At 50.7% G+C, this 18,662-nt stretch overlaps 4 protein-coding genes across 7 annotated transcripts in view; 3 read left to right on the top strand and 1 right to left on the bottom strand.

Annotated features, from left to right (window-relative positions):
- The first annotated feature begins 3,547 nt into the window (after window positions 1-3,547).
- On the top strand, window positions 3,548-7,797 carry NICN1 (nicolin 1). The gene is made up of 6 exons (XM_011375422.2): window positions 3,548-3,803; window positions 4,919-5,095; window positions 5,359-5,472; window positions 5,916-5,987; window positions 6,323-6,427; window positions 6,509-7,797. Exons 1-6 carry the CDS (start codon window positions 3,672-3,674, stop codon window positions 6,548-6,550), a joined length of 642 nt encoding a protein of 213 aa, XP_011373724.1. The 5' UTR covers window positions 3,548-3,671; the 3' UTR covers window positions 6,551-7,797.
- Window positions 7,798-7,931: 134 nt separating this feature from the next.
- On the top strand, window positions 7,932-12,986 carry AMT (aminomethyltransferase). 4 transcript variants are annotated; one of them, XR_896818.2, is made up of 10 exons: window positions 7,932-8,403; window positions 8,506-8,673; window positions 9,211-9,291; window positions 10,130-10,261; window positions 10,656-10,734; window positions 11,023-11,168; window positions 11,252-11,432; window positions 11,808-11,963; window positions 12,064-12,343; window positions 12,484-12,986. XR_896818.2 is itself a non-coding variant. In XM_011375423.2 (9 exons), the coding sequence occupies exons 1-9, from the start codon at window positions 8,314-8,316 to the stop codon at window positions 12,240-12,242; spliced, it is 1,212 nt and encodes a 403-aa protein (XP_011373725.1). In that variant the 5' UTR covers window positions 7,932-8,313; the 3' UTR covers window positions 12,243-12,986. The 4 variants fall into 4 exon arrangements, 3 of the variants coding, with proteins under 3 accessions (XP_011373725.1, XP_023376366.1, XP_011373726.1); XM_011375423.2 differs by having other exon boundaries at window positions 12,064-12,986; XM_011375424.2 differs by lacking the exon at window positions 7,932-8,403 and adding an exon at window positions 9,039-9,138 and having other exon boundaries at window positions 8,535-8,673; window positions 12,064-12,986.
- Window positions 12,987-13,340: 354 nt separating this feature from the next.
- On the bottom strand, window positions 13,341-16,672 carry TCTA (T cell leukemia translocation altered). Its single transcript, XM_011375421.2, has 3 exons — window positions 16,260-16,672; window positions 15,860-15,914; window positions 13,341-14,752 (listed from the first exon to the last, which is right to left on the bottom strand). The coding sequence occupies exons 1-3, from the start codon at window positions 16,480-16,482 to the stop codon at window positions 14,710-14,712; spliced, it is 321 nt and encodes a 106-aa protein (XP_011373723.1). The 5' UTR covers window positions 16,483-16,672; the 3' UTR covers window positions 13,341-14,709.
- Window positions 16,673-16,810: 138 nt separating this feature from the next.
- Window positions 16,811-18,662, top strand: part of RHOA (ras homolog family member A) — a 44,351-nt gene continuing 42,499 nt past the window's right edge. The window contains exon 1 of the mRNA XM_011375419.2: window positions 16,811-17,081. The gene's annotated coding sequence lies outside the window, so the exon portion shown is untranslated. The remainder of the gene's footprint in view (window positions 17,082-18,662) is intronic.

The raw sequence follows: 18,662 nt of genomic DNA, 5'->3' as shown, positions 1-18,662 counted from the left end.
TCTCGAAAGGCCAATAGAAGTTAAGAAGTTCTGGGCACAGGGCTGGCTTATGAGACTCTTACAGGCAGCCATTTCCAGAGTCCAGATGTGGACCTTGCAAAAGGGAGCCTGACATGGTCTTCTTGTTTTTGATTATTGATTGGATTCCTGATACAATAGTTGCCTTGGTAATACTAGGAGATTAGATCTGGGAAAGACCTTTGGAAAGTTGAGGGTCCAAAGCTCAGGTATGGAATATCATTCCAAGTACCGGGAGCCTACCTCCCACCTATGCCTGCCCCACCAGATTCCAGTCCCAGAGCCTGATTCTCATGGGTGAGTGACACGCCACTTCCCAGCAGGTGGCGCTGCTGTCCTGACTATGGGGAACGTTGCCAGCTAGGGGATCTGGGCTGGGACCTGGACCAGTCCCAGGCAATAGTGCGATGAGTGCAAACTACTCCATTCATTCACAGATTCAACAAATACTATGTCAGGCTCTGTTCTAGGCGCTGAGGATTTAACCAAGAACAAGACAAACCTGCTTTTCCAGGATTCATATTATTTTAGAGTTATACTGTCAAATATAGTAGCTACTAGGCACATGAGACTATTCAGCACTTGCAATGTATTTAATCGGAATTGAGAAATTTTATTTATGTGAACTATATCGATGGAGGTTTATGATATTAGAAATAAGAACTGAAAAATGTTAAACTATTTGCTAATTTAAGGTAAACGACAGTATAATACTAGACCTGCCCTATAAGAAATGCTAAAGGATAAAACGAAAGGACACAGGACAGTAACTTGAAGGCAGAATTAAAAATAAAGAACACTAGTATAAATAATATAAACGAAGACACTTTAAAATGGAGCTAGAGATACCACGTCAGAGGAACTTGCACATCTTATACCTCAAACTTTGGAATGATAAAAACAAGGCAAAATAACCTTTGGACTGGGCCTAAGCAAATCTGTTTCTCAAAGGACTGTTTGTAAAGATAACAAGAAAGCAGTGATTATGACTACTGGACTGAAAATTAAAAACATTATTTAGAATTAACATCACTATGTAATGTTATCTGTTACCAGCCAATAGAAATGCTTTCTTTCTATTGATGTAAATGTCCCCCTTCTCATAAATACCCATAGTCTTTGTCTCTGAATCAGAACACTATTAGGGCTTCCATTTGAATCAGTGTTCTTGAATAGCTACTCTTATTGATCCCGAATAAATGCTTGTTTGCCTCTCACTTTGAAAGGCCTTTCTATTTTTAGGTTGGCACTAGTAAAGTAACTTTATAGGCTAATAAAAAGCCAGTAAATAAAAGACAAGATCATTGTACTTTTGGTTTGATTAGTAACTTCTCTCTTTTTTCTATATGATTTAAAAGCAAATGCATAAAACAACAATAATGAATCTATCAGTCATAAAATATATAAAGATGTAATTTGTGACAATGACACAAAAGGGGGAGGAATGGAGATGTATAGAAGCAGGTATTTCTATACTATTGAAATTAAGTTAGTCTTATTTAAACTAGCTTGTTATAAATTTAAGATGTCAATTGTAACCCCCCAAGTTATCCACTAATAAAACAGTTTTTAAATATCAAAAAAAAAAAAAAGAAAGAAAGGAAAGAAGGGAATCAAAATGGTGCACTACAAAAAATCGACTAAATACAAAAATGGAAGGAATGGAGGAATTGAGGAACAACGAAAACCCATTAAATACACAGAAAATAAATAGCTAAATGTAACAAGTAAATCCTTTATCAGTAATCACATTAAATGTAAATGGATTAAACTTTCCCATTCAAAGACTGATTAGCAGATTAGATTTAAAAAAACAAGCTCTATATGTCATCTATAAGAGACTCGCCTTGGATACAAGGATCTAAAGAGATTAAAAGTAAAAGGGTGGGAAAAATATATTCCCTGCAAAAGGTAACCAAAAGAGATTTTTGTGGCTATATTATTAGAAGACAAATTAGACCTAAATCAAAACAGGTAAGAAGAGACAAAGAAATATGTTGATAAAAGGTGTAATACATCAAGAAGATATAAAAATTATAAACAATACACAACAGAGCCCCAGAATATCTGAAACAAAATTGACAGAATTGAGAAGGGAAACAGTTTTACAGTAATAGTTGGAGATGTCACTACTCCACTTTTAATAATGGATAGAACAACCAGGCAGAATATCAGTAAGGAAATGGAGGACTTGAACAACACTGTAAACCAACTAGACCTAACAGACACTCAAGCAAACAACAACAGAATACTCATTTTTTCTCAGGTCTACATGGAACATCTTTCAGGATAGATCATATGATATTTACAAAACAAGTCCTAAGAAATTTTAAAAGATTGAAATTATACAGTGTCTTTTCTGATTACAGCAGAATGAAACTAGAAATGAATGAGAGAAGGCAAACAAAAAATTCACAAATAAGTGACCGTTTAAAAACATATTCTGTGATGGTTAATTTTATGTGTCAACTTGAAGGGACCTTGGTTTATCTAGACAATTAGCCAAACACTATTCTGAGTGCGTGTCTGTGAGGGTGTTTCTGGGTGAAATGAACATTTGAATAGATTGTGTCAAGCATATTGCACTAATACCGGTGGGCCTCACCAATCAATTGAAGATCTAAATAAGCTGAGTAAGAGGAAGCTCTTCCTGCCTGATTTCTTGAGCTGGAATTTAGGACTTTTCCAGGCTTTAGGCTTGGACTGAAATATCAGCTCTTCTTGGATGGAGTTTCTGATGCAGGTGGGGAAAGCTTCTAGCAATGTTGAACGGACAAAACAGGATAATAATAGTAACAAAACCACTGACAGTAATCTGTTGATAGACACTTGGATTTGGTCATTTATATTTTGTTTTTGAGTAGTATTCCACTGTATGAATGTTAGTTTCTCTGTTCATCTGTTGGACATTTGGATTATTTCCAATTTGGGGCTATTATGAATAAAACCCTTGGGTGGATGTATGCTTTAACCTTTCTTGAGCAAATACTTGGGAGTGTAATGGCTGGACCATTATATAAATTTAGTTTAAAAAACCCCGCCAAACTGGTTTTCAAAGTGGACAGAAATTAAGAAATTGCGTATGGGTTCCAGGCCCTCCGCCTCGTTGTCAGTCTTGAAGCCTGTTTGTTAGTGGCTGTGTGGGGTTATAATTTGCATTCCCCTGATGAATAATCATGTCAAGCATTTCTCATGGGCTTATTGGCATTTACCTTTTGTGAATTGTCTGTTCAAATCCTTTGCCCATTAAAAAGAAGAGGGGAAAATCTTCTTGCAATTAATGTCGGCCGGGCACTTATACTCATTCGTGTCCATAGCTTTACACATTTTTACTGACGACCGCCAGCAGCAGTAACGTGGCGAGACTGGAGGAGCCGAGAGTGCTCTGGACCGCTTAGCTACAGAACAGCTGGGCCGTTTCTGGGAGAGATTCCCGGTGGCTCTCAAAGGCTCGCGCAGTGATTGGCTGAAGGAGCACTTCCGCAGGCACTTCCGACTTCCCTGCACACTTTGAGTATTGGTGATTGGCTGGGCTGGCCAAGCGCGAGTGCTCCCGGGAGTTGTAGTTCTTGGGGCTGGGCTGGGGACGCCAGGGAAGATCAGAGGTTGGAGGCCAAGATCCGCGGTTGCGCTTGTTCCCGGCCGCTGGCACCATGTCTCTGGTGTCGGTGCCCTGCCATGTGAAAGGCACAGTGGCCCTGCAAGTGGGCGACGTGCGGACCTCTCAAGGTCGGCCCGGCGTGCTGGTCATCGATGTCACCTTCCCCAGCGTCGCACCCTTCGAGGTGAGCAAGCCCCGTGGGCGCGACCAGGGCTCCTGGGCGGGGCTGACCAGGAAATTCGGGCGTGTCTCGGGCGTTAACTCTTTTCCCAAAGCCTCTACACTGGCCTCGCCTTTACGAATCAGTTAACCATTAATTTATTACTGCAGTTAACACGTTTACTAGAATGCAGCTTCCTGTCTTGTTCTCTGCACCATCTCTACCCCGCGTCCAGGACAGTGCTGGCAGGAAAGTGCCAAGATAGTAGGCTAGGTGCTGGAGATACAGTTGTGAACCAAATATAGTGAGAGGTCATTTTGTCCCCGGCCACTGGCCGAGGATCATAAGGCAATGAGTTACCCCCAAACCTGCCTCCTGCCCATTCTCACAGTCCCTGCTGGAGGTCAGGTTCAACTCATCCGTCAGCAGGATCTTCCCAATGGCTTCGGTTTTCAGTCTGCATTTGCAGTTCCACATCAGTTTGCAAGTGACCAGACACTGGAGGACCTTAACACGGAGGACAAAGTCTACTTTCTGATGGCCTGGCTTTCAAGGCCACTCTATGTCTGTGCCCTGCCTGCCTCTTGGCCCCATGCACTTTGTGCTGTAGAAGGTGATTCTTCTCAAAGCTGTTTCTTAACTATAAACTGGGAAACTTCATTAATGGACCCAATCCTGGAAATCCTGATTCAGTAGGTCTGAAGTGGAGCCTGCCCACCTATATATTTAAAAATTTTTTTCCTAGGGTGATTCTGATGAGTGTCCAGTGATGAGAACTACTGTAGCCCAGCTGAATTATTCCATGTTCTGCACTACTTTTACATTACCTTTCCTTTCTTGGTCCACTTGGTGGATTCTTCCCCTTTCAGGCCTCATCTGTACATTTCTGCCTCCTCCAGAGTTAGGGCTCTAACCTCTGGCAACATCTTGGGCATGCGGCAAGATCTGTGGTTGTGGTTTGTTTATATGACATTTAGACTGAGCTCCTCTAGGAAAGCAAAATTGTCTTTGGACCCCAAAGGATGCTTGTTAGATTGATAGAAGAGTATATTCCTAAGGGAAGGAGAAGATGATGCCTTTGAGCCTCTCTGGCCTTGGGCCTGGGTCTGATTTGTTGAGGTGGGTTGTGTGTGCTCTAGCTGCAGGAGATCACATTTAAGAATTACTACACAGCCTTTCTGAGCATCCGTGTTCGCAAGTATACCTCGATGCACACACCGGTCAAGTGGGTGACCTGCCTGCGGGACTACTGCCTGATGCCTGACCCACACAGTGAGGAGGGAGCCCAGGAGTATGTATCGCTGTTCAAGCACCAGGTCAGCTGGTACTCAGCATGGTCTGTCAGCCCAGATGCGGGCTCGCAGGGGGACTGGGAACTGGGCCAGAATACCAGGAGAGGAGCAGGGGCCAAAGCTGGCCTGGGCTGTGACTCTTTGGGAAGTGCCTTGGAGGGACTACTGTTCTTTCCTTCCTAAAAGCCTGGGGAGGCAGCAGCCTGGCCCATTGCTTCTTGGGAGGCTCCTGGGCAGTGAGCTGGAGCCTCCCTGAGTCTTTGTGTGTTTGTGTATGTGTGTGTCAGATGCTGTGTGACATGGCCAGAGTACTGGAGCTGCGCCTGATTCTGCGACAGCCGTCACCACTATGGCTATCTTTCACAGTGGAGGAGCTGCAGATCTACCAGCAGGGACCAAAGGTAAGTTGTTCAAATCTGTTGGATGGCCCTTTCCCCAGGGGCTCCTAGCTACAGCTGGGAGAACTGGGGGTGGGTTGGCAGCGGATGGGTAAGGATGGTGAGGCTCAGAAGGAGGCCGTCATGGAAGTTAACCAGGTGGGAATGCTAGAAGCTAATGTCTCTATGTGCCCTGACCTTTGGGGCCACCTGCCCCTTTTAGAGCTGAAGCCTTCAGGTGCTGGGAGATAATTCTGTTCCATGTATTCTGGGGGCCTCCTTCTGTATAACAGAAGAGCTTAGGTAGTCTGACTGCCCCTTGGGTCTCTGTGGACCCCTAGCAGGTTTTCCCCATGTCCGAGGCTCAGCAATCCTTCTCTCTGCTCCCAGGACCTTGGGAGCTTGGAATCTGGTCCCAGGGCTCTCTCCTTCTGCTTTCCTTAAGGCAGTATGACTTTGCTTTGCAGAGCCCCTCCATGACCTTTCCCAAGTGGCTCTCCCACCCAGTGCCTTCTGAGCAGCCTGCTCCCCTCCATGAGGTAAGCGTGCACCCTGGGTAAGAACCATGTGTGAATAGCTCTTGTGTCCAGTACAGGCTCAGGTGTGCCCCTATCTGCAAGAATCTGGGGCTGGACCCAGAGCCCTTGTTCACTCTGTGCCGTCTTCCTCCTGGGTGTCCCATGGGATTTGAGGCATCTCTGTGTGGGGCTGGGTCACCTATTGCACATCAGGCCCCAACCTCGTGTTTCACAAGTCATCTGGGAATGTTACTCGTCTCAGTTGGAGGGCCCCATAGCCCGACTTAGCCTCTCTGGAGCTCTAAGGGCACTGCTTGGGAAAGACCCATGGCTACTGACCCCTCTTTCTGGAGCAGGGTCTTCCAGACCCCAGCAGGATATCCTCCGAGGTGCAGCAGATGTGGGCGCTGACAGAGATGATCCGGGCCAGTCACAGCTCCACAAGGATCGGCCGCTTTGATGTGAGTGATCACTTCCCTCTGCTTGGCTTCCTTTGCCTGGCTGTGGGATGGTCCCAGATCTGATGGTCTTTTGTGTTGCAGGTGGATGGCTGTTATGACCTGAACTTGCTCTCCTACACTTGAGCCGTGGCTCTTGACCAAGACGTTGACCTTCCGTGCCCGTCCAGGCCTGGTTTGGGCCATCAGAGGCCGAAGTGCTTTCCCTGTGCATTCCAAGTGTTGCCTGCATGCCTGTTCTTTCGGGGCCGCGTTCACAGATTCAGGATTCTTGGGGGCTCACTGTGTCGTTTCAGCATGAGCGCCTGGCGGGGGTACACTCTGTCCTCACTTGGCTGCAACCTGAAACTCCTTTTCCTACCCTAAAAACACTCCAATTCTACTTACTAAGAATCCTCCTCTGCCCCTTCTGCCAACATGCACACCCCTGTCTTCTGCCTGCTCCCTCACCTGAGTGCAGTGGGCTGGGGTGGCCTACTAGAGCCTACTCTATCTAGCGTGCTATAGTCATGGCACTTCGTACTTTGGAAACTTGAGGGAGAAATAGGAGCTCCGTTTCTTCCTTCCCCGCCCCCTGGTGGTCTTCTTTCCCTTTGTTTTATGCCCACAAAAAGAAATTTCCTGTCTAAACTCCTGCTGCCTGCCTGGGGAGCAAAGCTGGGGCTTTGGGCTGCCGGAATCCCTTGGTCTCTAAGCTGGCTGGCTCCTGGTTGTGTGTTCCAGTGGGTCTGCCCATCCAGCCTAGCAGGTGCCTCTGGCAAGGCCAGGGCCTGAGGGTGAGTCCTGGAACCTGTTTGCCATCTGACAGAACCCAAAGTACATCCTTGTCCCTTCTGCCAGGTGCTCCCTTCCAGAAGAAATGCTCAGCGTGATTAGGGATCTTGGTGGGGCTGGGTCTGGTTAAGGGTTTTTACTGATGTCTTTTAAGAGGCTAAGGTCCTTTACAACCGCAGGCCAGCTGCTGAATAAGGCAGACTGCCTTTTATGAGAAAATCCTGCTTCTGTTTTTATCCTGGCTTTGCCTCTGGGAACTATTATGAGGCAGTACTGCAGCACCTGCTGGACTGGAAAATGGGACGTTTGTGTGGGGTCTGTGGTAAAGTCAGCCACTTTTCGATAGCTGCCCACTGCTCTCACCTGTCAGGGTTCTTGCAGGTGGTATCTTTCCCTGCAGGGTCATTTACTTAGCTCCATTCAGCTTTTGCTAAGAGGGTAATGACCATAGTCTTATGCTCAGGGAATAGTGGCCCTCTGTGTGTTTGAGCGGGGAGGTCCCTAGGGTAGCAGGGACTTTGCTTCATTCACAGCTATGTCCCCAACACCTAGCACTGGGCCTAGTATGCAGTTAGATCAATAAACACTTGTGGAATGCATGACTGTGCTGGCTGCTTGTGTCCACCCGATGGGAAAGCTGGAGACCCTCACGTGAGGCCAGGTTACTGGGGTGCTCTGCCTGCTAGGCTGGCTCGCTCTGACACAGGACACCTCCTGTGTCCTCTCCATCCTGTCCCCTCCTCCCATTTGACCTTACTCTCCTGATGTCCTGAATGTGGGATTCAAGCCTCAGCCCTTTACTGAACTTTGGCCCCTGGAGGCAGGGCAGTCAGCAGTGGGAGGTCAAGCCCCCAGCTGTGATTCTGAGCAGCTTAACCAGGCTTGGAAGGCCCAATCCGCCCTCATCAGCTGGAAGCGCCTGGGGCTGTTTCCCTGGTGCTTGGACTCACTGTACCGTGTGCTCTAAAGCCCCGCCTGCCCTTGAGGCTCCCCGCCCCTCTTCTGATCCCCTTTGTGGGAGAGAAATTTGACCGAGCCGGGCCTGGACTACATCTCCCAGCGTGCCTGACGGAGTGGTGGCCTCTCTGCGTCGGCTGCACTGATCACGGGCAACAATGCAGCGGGCAGTGAGCATGGTGGCCCATCTGGGCTTGCGTGGGCAGCCTCTCCTCTCGGTCTCAGGCCGTCTGCTCAGTGGCTCACAGGTGGGATAGAGGGTGCTGGGGCTTGGTGCCAATCTTGGAGGGTGGGGGAAGGAGGGAACTGGGGGCTGGGGCCCTGGTGGCACTGAGCCTGGCCGCCCGCAGGACGTGCTCCGCAGGACACCACTCTATGACTTCCACCTGGCCCATGGCGGGAAGATGGTAGCATTTGCGGGCTGGAGTCTGCCAGTGCAGTACCGGGACAGCCACATTGACTCACACCTACACACACGCCAGCTCTGCTCCCTCTTCGACGTGTCCCACATGCTACAGGTGAGCCAGGGGAGCACGCTGACCTCCATACCAGGGCTTCCTTCCCATCAACAGAGGGGAACCCTCTGCTTTGTTTGCTGGGAGCTGGCTTCTAAGGGCCCTCCTCAGAAGAGTTGGAAGTTTCAGGGGTGTCAGACTATGGCCCCCAGAAAATTAACTCAGAGGCTCACCTGAGCAGCCCCTCTCTAATCTCTCCAGCCTACTCCCACTTAGTGGCATTGCTTAATGTCCTAGGTTTTCCAGGGCTGGCACCCATTTTCATTGACTGCCCTAGGTATTGGTTTGGGAAGGGGTATTTCATGAAGGTGCTGGACCCTTTCAAATTCCCAAGCTTCCCCCCACTGCACCTTCTCCTGTATTGGCAGATGTTGGAGAATCAGAAAGTGTAGACTTTGCCACTTGCAGAACCAAAAGACTGGTCAGGCACTTTGGCTGGGTTGGACTGTGCTGTGGATGGCAGGAAAGGTACCTCCATGCCCGATGGCCTTCCCGATTGGTGCTGTTGCAGCGTCCTGAGGCTTTTGATCTCTTTCCTAGACCAAGATATATGGTTGTGACCGGGTGAAGCTGATGGAGAGTCTAGTGGTTGGAGATATTGCAGAGCTAAGGCCAAACCAGGTGGGCCCCTCTTCTCTTCTTTTTGCTCAATGGGTGTTCTTAGTCACGAGCCAGCAAACAGCTGAGTCCTTGCTTCGGGCTTGGGGGCACAGTGATGGATTAGATACAGTTTCACAGAGCTTGCATTCTTGGGGCACTGAATCCCTGAGTCGTGTCTAAACACCCAACCATCTGTAAGGAGGGACTTATCCCGTGCTCTCTATATCAGGCCGGGAGGCCAGAAACCCACGTTCATGTCTTGTTCTGTGACCTTCTGTGCTGCCTAACCCCTTGCAATTCAAAGTGTAGTTCTTAAATCTTCATCACGTAGAAACTTGTCAGAAATACTCTCAGGACCTGCTCTACACCTGCTGAATTAGAACCTGCATTTTAACAAGATCCTAAGGTGATTCATGTGACTTCTTAATCTCAGACTCTTTGTCCATCCAGTGGGGAGGCCGAGGCCAGCCTCCCAGTATTTTGGGGCATTGCTGCTGTGGAGCACATAAGATTATCAATATGGAATTTTGAAGCTTCTGTCCTGGGGTTTGGAGTGTGAGCTGAGTTGTCCCAGGTTTGGGTGGGATGAAGCAGCAAGTCCTTGGTATTGTGGATTAAGTGTGACGTGGGGCTTGGTACTGAGTAGGGAGTAGTACAAACATCTCAGTGCATGAGGATCAAAAACCCTGGGCTTGAGGAGGTGCCAGGACTGACCCAGCCTTGCACCTTGCACCTTTCCAGCCCTGTGCATGAGGGTTCATGAGTTTGTGGTGGCTGAGTGGGTCCAGCACTATGTCTAACTCACACTTGATCTTGGCCTCCTGAACTTGGAGGCAAAGATGCTCCATTTTGGTGCTAGGGGACTCTGTCGCTGTTTACCAACGAAGCTGGAGGCATCTTAGATGACTTGATTGTGACCAACACCTCTGAGGGGCACCTGTATGTGGTGTCCAACGCTAGCTGCTGGGACAAAGACTTGGTCCTCATGCAGGTACAGCCCCTCTTGTCTTCTAGGTACAGCCTTTTCTTATTCACAGAGTAGCCTGCTTGTCGTTCAGGACAGTGGCTCTTTGAGTGAATGAATAGCAGGCCACAATGGGCCCTCCCTGGAGCATGCCAGGTTTCATGGTGGGAATGTAGGAGGAGATGGGGAGGTGAAGCTGTCCCTGGCCCCTAAGTGAGCATCTTCTGGTAAGGGTGGAGGGCTGAAGCTTGGCATTAGAGCTGGCCCACCTAAGCTTGGGTCATCCCTACCACTTAGTAGTTACACAACCTTGTAAGATGGGAACCAGCCTATTCTACCAATTTTTGCAGCACCTGGCCCATGGCAGGTACTCAAGAAATAGTTCCAGAAGCTCATGTGCTGTTTCTGTCTTTCCTTTCAGGACAAGGTCCGGGAGCTTCAAAACATGGGCAGTGATGTGGGCCTGGAGGTGATGGATAATGCCCTGCTAGCTCTACAAGGTGAGTGGCCAGGCTGGGGTTGGAGCTGACCTTTGCCTTCCTGGCTTCCTCGACTGCTTAGCACAGAGGCTGTAGCAGGAGGGGGTGTGGATGGTGAGATTCGTATGCCATATTCTAAGCTGGGTGTCATGCCCTCTTTCCACCTGCCCCAAGATCCATGGGCCATGGGCAAGAGCATCTTTTCTCACCTGCAGTGGAAGACTTGCTCAGGGCCCCAAGTAAGGGCTGCAGTCCAGCTTTGAGGGGCACTGGGACCTGGACACTTGGTCACTGGCTCCTTGGGCCCAGGCCCCACTGCAGCCCAGGTGCTACAGGCCGGCGTGACAGATGACCTGAGGAAATTGCCCTTTATGACCAGTGCTGTGATGGAGGTGTTTGGCGTGTCCAGCTGCCGTGTGACCCGCTGTGGCTACACAGGAGAGGATGGTGTGGAGGTGTGTGAAGTGGGTACAGGGTAATAGTGCAGGGCATAGGACTCTGGGGCGAGCGGCCCACCTGTTCTCTGATGTCCCTGTAGATCTCAGTGCCAGCAGTGGGGGCAGTCCGCCTAGCAACAGCTCTGCTGGAAAACCCAGAGGTAAAGCTAGCAGGGCTGGCAGCCCGGGATAGCCTACGCCTGGAGGCAGGCCTCTGCCTGTATGGGAACGACATTGATGAACACACCACACCTGTGGAAGGCAGCCTCAGCTGGACGCTGGGTGAGCTGGGCTAGCAACCCAGGGATGGGATCCTAAAGGTTGGAGTGGCCCTTAATGAGACCAGCCGGCCTGTGACTGCTCCCGATGTTGTGTAGCCTGGAGCAAGCAACTCAACCTCCCTGAGCCTCCGTTCCCTGAAGGCGCCACTGTGGCTTTGCCCGTTAGATGCTGAGGACCCTCAGCAGGCAGCATGGCCTCCAAGACCAGGGGGCAGGAGGTGGGTGGTTGACTACATGGCAGGGGAGGAATAGGGCCTGTGGGAGCCTAAGTGAAGGGGCCTTGATGCTGGGTGGGTCACCTGGGGGCCTCATAGCTAGGACCTTGTGGTCTGAGGTCCTATGGACTGTGGCTTAAGTCTGGTGTATTATGCTCCAGGGAAGCGCCGCCGAGCTGCCATGGACTTCCCTGGAGCCGCGGTCATTGTCCCCCAGCTGAAGGGCAAGGTGCAGCGGAGGCGTGTGGGGTTAACGTGTGAGGGGGCTCCTATGCGAGCACATAGCCCCATCCTGAGTACCGAGGGCACCGTGATTGGTAGGTGGATCAGGGAGGTTGGAGAGCCCTTATCCCTTCCCCAGGCGGGTGGGCTCTGGATCGGCAGGGTAGTGCTGACACATGGCCTCTGCTTGGCTAGGTACTGTAACCAGTGGCTGCCCCTCACCCTGCCTGAAGAAGAACGTGGCAATGGGTTACGTGCCTTCTGAGTACAGCCGGCCAGGTACCCGGCTGCTGGTAGAGGTGCGGCGGAAGCAGCAGATGGCTGTGGTCAGCAAGATGCCCTTTGTACCCACAAACTACTATACCCTCAAGTGAGGGTGGCTTGGGACCAGGCCCTCCCCTCTAGGAGCCTTCCTGTAGCATGGAGGGCATTCTGTAAGGGGTTGGTCAGGAAGCTGAGGCAGAACACACCGAGGGTAGGTGGTTAGGGTGCAGGTTGGTTTAAATTGTCTGGTTGAGGAGGCCCACACCATTTTTACCCCCTCATCCTATGCCACTTTAATTTCAAAACCCCATTTCTCAGTGATGGACCGGCTTACCCAATGTCTTGTTGCAGCCTACACTCCCACTGACCCAACTCTTGCCTGCTAGAGGGCTGTGACAAGCATCAATTCTGGCGTGTCTCTTCTGCTCTGCCAGGTGCTGGCTGTGCGGCAGAGGCTCGCCTTTAGGTTAAAGCCTGCCCAACCTACCTCACCAGTTTCTCACACTGCAAAGAGTTATTACCTTGGGCAGTGCTGGCCACCTCCTTCGGTTTACTCTCCATGAATGCAAACTAATGGTTCCTGATGTAGATGGCTGGCCCAGTAGGGCTGCTGTGCCTGTGTGTAAACTTGGGGATGGCCAATAGGGCATGGCCTCACTCTCCCCTATTCCCAGGTTGGCCCAGCCTGCCGCCCAGTAGCAGACCATGCCAGGCTCGCCACCTGTTCTGAGCCCCAGGGCTGCAGGCGGGGCCTCCTCCTGGGCTTGCCTTACCCTGGGCTGACCTTCGGTCCTGCAGCCCATTACTGGACTCCACTGACTCCTAAAAACATTAAACGAGCTTCCTTCCTTCTTGCCAGAGTGTCTACCTTCATTGTCTTTTGCCCATAGGGTTCCTGGGATACCAGCTCAATGCCTGCCTCTCTGGCCTCTGAGATAGACTTAGTGGATTCCCCTTGAGAGGGGCAGGTCTATAGGAACTAATGGGGATAGTGCCCATGTTGCATGCTCACCACTGCTCTCTCAGGGAGCTAGCATCCCCTCTCCAGACCACGATCCTACTGACTCCACTCTCGCCTGCTGGAGAGCTGTGAGAAGCCTCAGCTCTGGCATCTCTCCCACTGCAAGTCGTTAAATTCTGGGGTGTTCCCTCTTCAGTTTCCCCTGTGCACGCACACCCTTGTCCTGTCTGAATAACCACACAACTGATGCACTTCCATGTTTAATAAGCCACATCTTCAGTCACGCCTGGGGTGGAATGTGAGACCCTGAATCTGTGTGTGGTGGTGTCACTGGGTAGGCCTGGGGCTGCAAAACTATCATCCTGCCAACCAGAAGGTATCTCTGGAGTAAGTACCTATGCAAGAGCTCAGTGTAGCCCTACTTCCAGTGTACCTCTGCCACAAAGACGATCTAGGCCAAGGCTGCCAGATGGAAATGTGACGTCTAACAGAGGGAGGCAGGCAGGAAGACAGGGGGACACTGGTGACCCATAGAAGTAGGCAGGAGTATGGCTATCCAGGAAGGAGGCAGGTTTAGGGCCACACTGCTTTCAGGAACTGGCATTTACCACCTACACCTCTGGAAGGTCCCCTGGCCCACTGTGGAAGTGACAGGCCTGCCAAACCTGTAGCTCTTCTCTCTTCAGGGTTCTTGGAGGCTGAGATGGTGCTGGTAGGGAGGAGCTGAGCCTGTGGGCTCTTAGGATGAAGCTCCTGAGGTTCCAGGTCAAGATGGGAAGTAATGAGGCTGCAGGGCAGGTGGGGGTCACTCTGTACTAACTGCTTGGTATCTCTGTGAGCAGGTGGGGTCCAGACCCACAACCCCAAGAGCACTTAAGTGGTTGGGACGGGCGTGGGAGGTCACCCCTGGGGCTCAGCCTCTTTCAGGCACTCAGCTTCCCTCAAAGGAGTGAAAGGAATATGACCATGATGCTCCAGAAAAAACAATTTCCATAGCCTAGTTCACACCTGCAGAGCTCTGGATGCACCAGGGAGGTGGGTGTTTGGTGCCATCATGACTGGATGGTGCCAGCTGCCCCTTATACTTGAATGGCCAGCTAAGTTATCATAGAGTATATGTCTGTGTCCAGGCCAAGATTCCCGGCTCCCTGCCAACACAGCAAAACCAAATTCAGGAAACCTAGGGTTTAGGGTAAAACAGACTTCCCTTACAAACCCCAGAGCTGGCCAGCCTCAGCCTTCCTCTCAGACAAATCTCTATGGGGTCACATCCCAGGAGGATGAGAAGAGGGACAGGAAGAAGCCAAGACAGAAAATGGACTGCTAGCCTTCCCAACCAAGAGGCTTCTCCTAAACTGACCCCTGAGAGGAGAAACGTGCCTTCTCCATAAGGTACCCAGGTGAGGGTAGAGGCAAACTCTTTACTGGCCAATGCCTGGGGCTGCTGGTGGAAAGGCCAAGGGCAGTGGAGGCCCAACCCGGCAAGCTCTGGAGTACTCCCTGCCCCGCAGCCCTGAACCCCTTGCAGTCATCCCTGGGGTCTAGGAAGCAGCAGAACCCAGTGTGGGAGCCAGCAGACCCGGTGATGTCCCTGGAGACCCCTTTGGTGCTTTCCCTTATTCTCTGTGGGTTTTGAGAAGTTCATTTGCTGCTGTTTCCCTAAAAGTGATGGAGAGAAAAGAGAGGGGGTTATTCCATGGACAGCACGATAGTCCCTGAGATTGGCTCTCTCTAGCCCTTTCACAGGGGCTGAGATGGGCTCAGTAAGGCCACACTACAATCTAAACCTCTCTCTTGAGCTCCCACAGCCCACACTGGGCCCATCACCTTTCCCCTGCAGACTTGTTCTTTCTCTTGGTTCTCCACCTTATGATGGTACTCCCATCCTTCTCCATTTGCCCAAGAAAAAAACCTGAGCAGTGGCAGGCCTCCTAACTGGCCTCTTGCTCTATTAGATCTTTTTACGTACTTGCCACAAGGAAGGCAAATAAAAAGGCAAATTAGATTAGGCCATGCTCAGTCCTGTGGCTCAGTCCTTCAATAGCTCCCAAAAGTCTAGGGCTTTGCAGGTCCCTCTAGGCCCTCATATATTTGAGTTCCAGCATCACAGCCTTGTCTATTCTTTCAATATGTCACCCTTGTTCTTGCCTCTGGGCCTTGTTCTAGCCATTCTCTTTGCTTCAAACCCTTTACCACCCCCTAGCCTTTGCCCACAGCTTAGGTGTCTCTCTTAGGAGAAATCTCCGACTGCCCTCACCTCTGCACTGCTGCCCTCCCCTTTCAAAAATCTAGCTCTCCCTGTGAGCAGGGCCTAGGTTATCCTTGTTTTCTGGACCTAGTGCGGCCTCTGCCATGTGGTTAAGAGCTCAGAGAACAGCTGAATGAATGCCCTTATCAATGAGTTCATATTACAGCTAAGCAGGCTGACTCTGGTGAGGTCAGTCAGTGCACTGAGGGCAGACAAGAGACTCCTGCCTTTCCAAATGAGGGGCTTGCAGTGAAGTAGAATCCAAGGGAATTGCCATTTCATCTCTGAATTTGTGACAATAACACTGTCTACTCCACAGGTTGCTGAACAGCGTCCTGATAAACTGTTCAGCCATCATTGTAACTGAAAGACTGAGCTCTACTTGCAGCCCTTGGAGCTTACTGCAAAGGCCATTAAGCTGATGGACTCCTACCCTGAAACACCCTTCCCCCATCCCCAGGGCAGGAGTATCCTCTGCCTGCCAAAAACGGGGTTGAGATGGGAACAGATTTACTCACCACGAAGGGAAATGCGTGGAGCCATCAGGTGTGGATCCGTTCTGGCCGCCCAGACCTGGGGGCAGGAACACATCCAGAGCTGCAGCAGGCTGGCTTGGGGAACTGAGCGGGCATCAGCCCAGGTCAGATTAGGGACTAGTGGTATTTGGAGAGTCAGGTGGAAAACCTAAGGGACTAGTCGTATCGTCTGGTGAAGGTTCAAAGTAAGAGTTATAATGTGATGGGTTGACTGGTGGGGTTTCCGATGTGAAATATGTTGGCATGGGTCATAGTACAACGTTAACTTGCGATAAGGTTCTTAGGGGACCAGTAGTAGTCTAGGGGGGTTCTGGGGAGCCAAATGGTACAGTCCGGTGGGGAAAGGGGTGGCCGGTCCACGGAAGTTGGTGTGGAGCCTCACCTGGGCGGTGATACAGCCCGGTCACCGTGCTCCCGTAGAACCCCCACGCCAGCTGGATGCCCAGGAGACTTAACACCAACCACAGCAGCAGCAGCTTGAAGATAGTCACGCGCATGTCCTGCGCCTCCCACTCACGCAGGAACTCGCTGCCCAGGGCGCCCAGCACGCCAAGCACTGTGGCCGGCAGAGCCTGCAAGGACTGCACAGTCCAAGAATCCGCCATGACTGGCTCGCGCCCCACCCGGTCTGTCACCGTAGATCCCACTGCGCAAGCGCCTGGTCTTCCGGGCCTAAGGCCGTTAGTGCGCAGGCGTGAACCCAGGCAAGGCAGCCTACCTCGCCTGCGCGAAGAGTTGGCAGTTTGGGCGGAGTAGTAAAACCACGCATGCGCACCTGGCCCCACCCTGCTTATTTAGAGGATGAGTGACTAGAGGAGCACAAAATAGCAACCAGGTCTTTTATAGCCCCGGAGTTCCCGTGATGCCTCACGCGGCCGCAATTATTGGTTAAGCGCCTTGCTTTTAGGGCGTGGACGCGCTCCTGAGCAATCGTGGATGAGCTGTGAGTGTGCGCGCGTGCGCGGGGCCGCGACCGGGGCCAGCTCGAGCCCGCTGGGCATACGGGGACGCGCACGTCGCTCCCCGCCCTCCCGTCGCCGCCCGCCCTCGCTCGCGCTCCCCGCCCGCCGCCCGCGGTCCTCCGTCGGTTCTCTCGTTAGTCTGCCGTCGCCTCTTCAGCCACCCGCCCTATAGTCTCCAAGCGTGCGATCCGCGGACAACCGTCCTCGGCGCAGAGAGGCCGGACTGGGAGTCGTCCCCTGAGGTGAGTGAGAGGGTTTCCTCTTAGCGCCGCGGCGCCCGGGGCCCGCCCGCCCCGCACTCTTCCGGCCGCCTGCCCGCCGCCTTGCCGCGGCCGCGCCCCACCTGCTGCTCTCGGCTGGCCGCCCCTGGGCCCTGACCCTGACTTCGGGCCCGGCTCCCCGAAGCGGCGGCCCCGCCCGCGCAGTCCCCGGAAGCGCGCCCCGCGGCCTCCTGCGCCCCTTCCCCCGCCCGGTCGGGCCTGGTGGAGCCCAAGCCGCCCGCGGTCCCTGGCGCTTCCTCTCTCACGGCAGAGACGGGCAGGGCGGGTGCTCCGAGCCCAGCCCCGCGACCGCACCGGGCAGCCGGCCGCTGCGAAGCGCGCGTGGCTGTCGGAGTTGAAATGAGAAAGAAACTCTTTACAACTCCATTTTGGCTTTTACATGTAATGTGAAACGTGAATCACCGTTTTATACTGGGTGAAGTCCAGTTATGTGTTGGGTAGATTTTCTTTTTTAATGCAGTATTCTTGGAGATTGTGTAAGTAAAAGTGTTGAAATCTTGGGTTAGGATTCTTCGGTTATTGCAAAGAGGGAAATTATCCATTTAAAAAACATTTTCATGATTTAAATAGTTTATGTTGGATTAGAATAGTATTGATTTTGCTATTTTGCTTAGTCTAAGTTACTACCTTGATTAGGAATCACCTAAACATCTGTCCATCGTTCCCCATTGGACCCAGTTACAAGTCGCCTTCATTAGATACCACTACTTGCACTCAAATTGATTTGCTCAAAATCATGTGTATTAGTTTATGGTGGAAAATTGGCATCCTCTTAACCTCAGAGTTGCTTCCATTTGTGTTTTTTAATGGTTCTGATTGAAAATTTTATCCTGTTGGTGACTCGAGTGTTTAAGACAGTATTTTGGAGTAACTGTTTCTTGTATGTAATCAGATTATATTCTTTCCTGCCACATCTGAAGAGGAAAAAATACTTAAAAATTATTTAATGTTGTATGTGGTGAGAATTTTTCAAACACTAGTTTCACACACCCAAATGTGTAATGTGTATGTATCATTGCATGATTGTCACTTTAGACATTGCTAAATTGGTAGAGAGATTTGAGCATTTGGCACAAATAACATTGTTTGGACCGAATATGCAAGACTGAATTCTTAATTGTAAAGGATAACATTTTGAAGCATCTCTGTCGATTGTCTTGAGAGTAGTTAGGGTGTCTCTTGGAGATATAAAATATGTAAGATGGAACTTGTTTTGAGTCAAAGTTTAGTCTTAGACTTACAGCCTCTGTTCTCGTAAAAATCTGTACTGGAGGGAAGAAGAGAATAGGAATCCAAAGTTTTTTCATAAATCCAGAATTTTAGACCTGAACAGAATCCTCAGGATTTATAGTCCAACCCTATTTGCAGATGAGGAAATTGAGTCCCAGAGACTTAAGTAATTTCCCGAGGTCACGTGTCTAGTCAGGTGCGGGCCACAGCTATTTTTTCTGTAAGGTATACTCCATGTACACTCAAACACCTTGCTTAAAGTTAGCTTAAATTCAGGACTTAAAATATATTACAGTGTTTTCTCCTTATATA

The sequence above is a fragment of the Pteropus vampyrus genome, unplaced genomic scaffold, assembly GCF_000151845.1.
Source record: "Pteropus vampyrus isolate Shadow unplaced genomic scaffold, Pvam_2.0 Scaffold271, whole genome shotgun sequence".
Lineage (NCBI taxonomy): Eukaryota > Metazoa > Chordata > Mammalia > Chiroptera > Pteropodidae > Pteropus > Pteropus vampyrus.
This window is presented reverse-complemented; position numbering and strand designations above follow the sequence as displayed.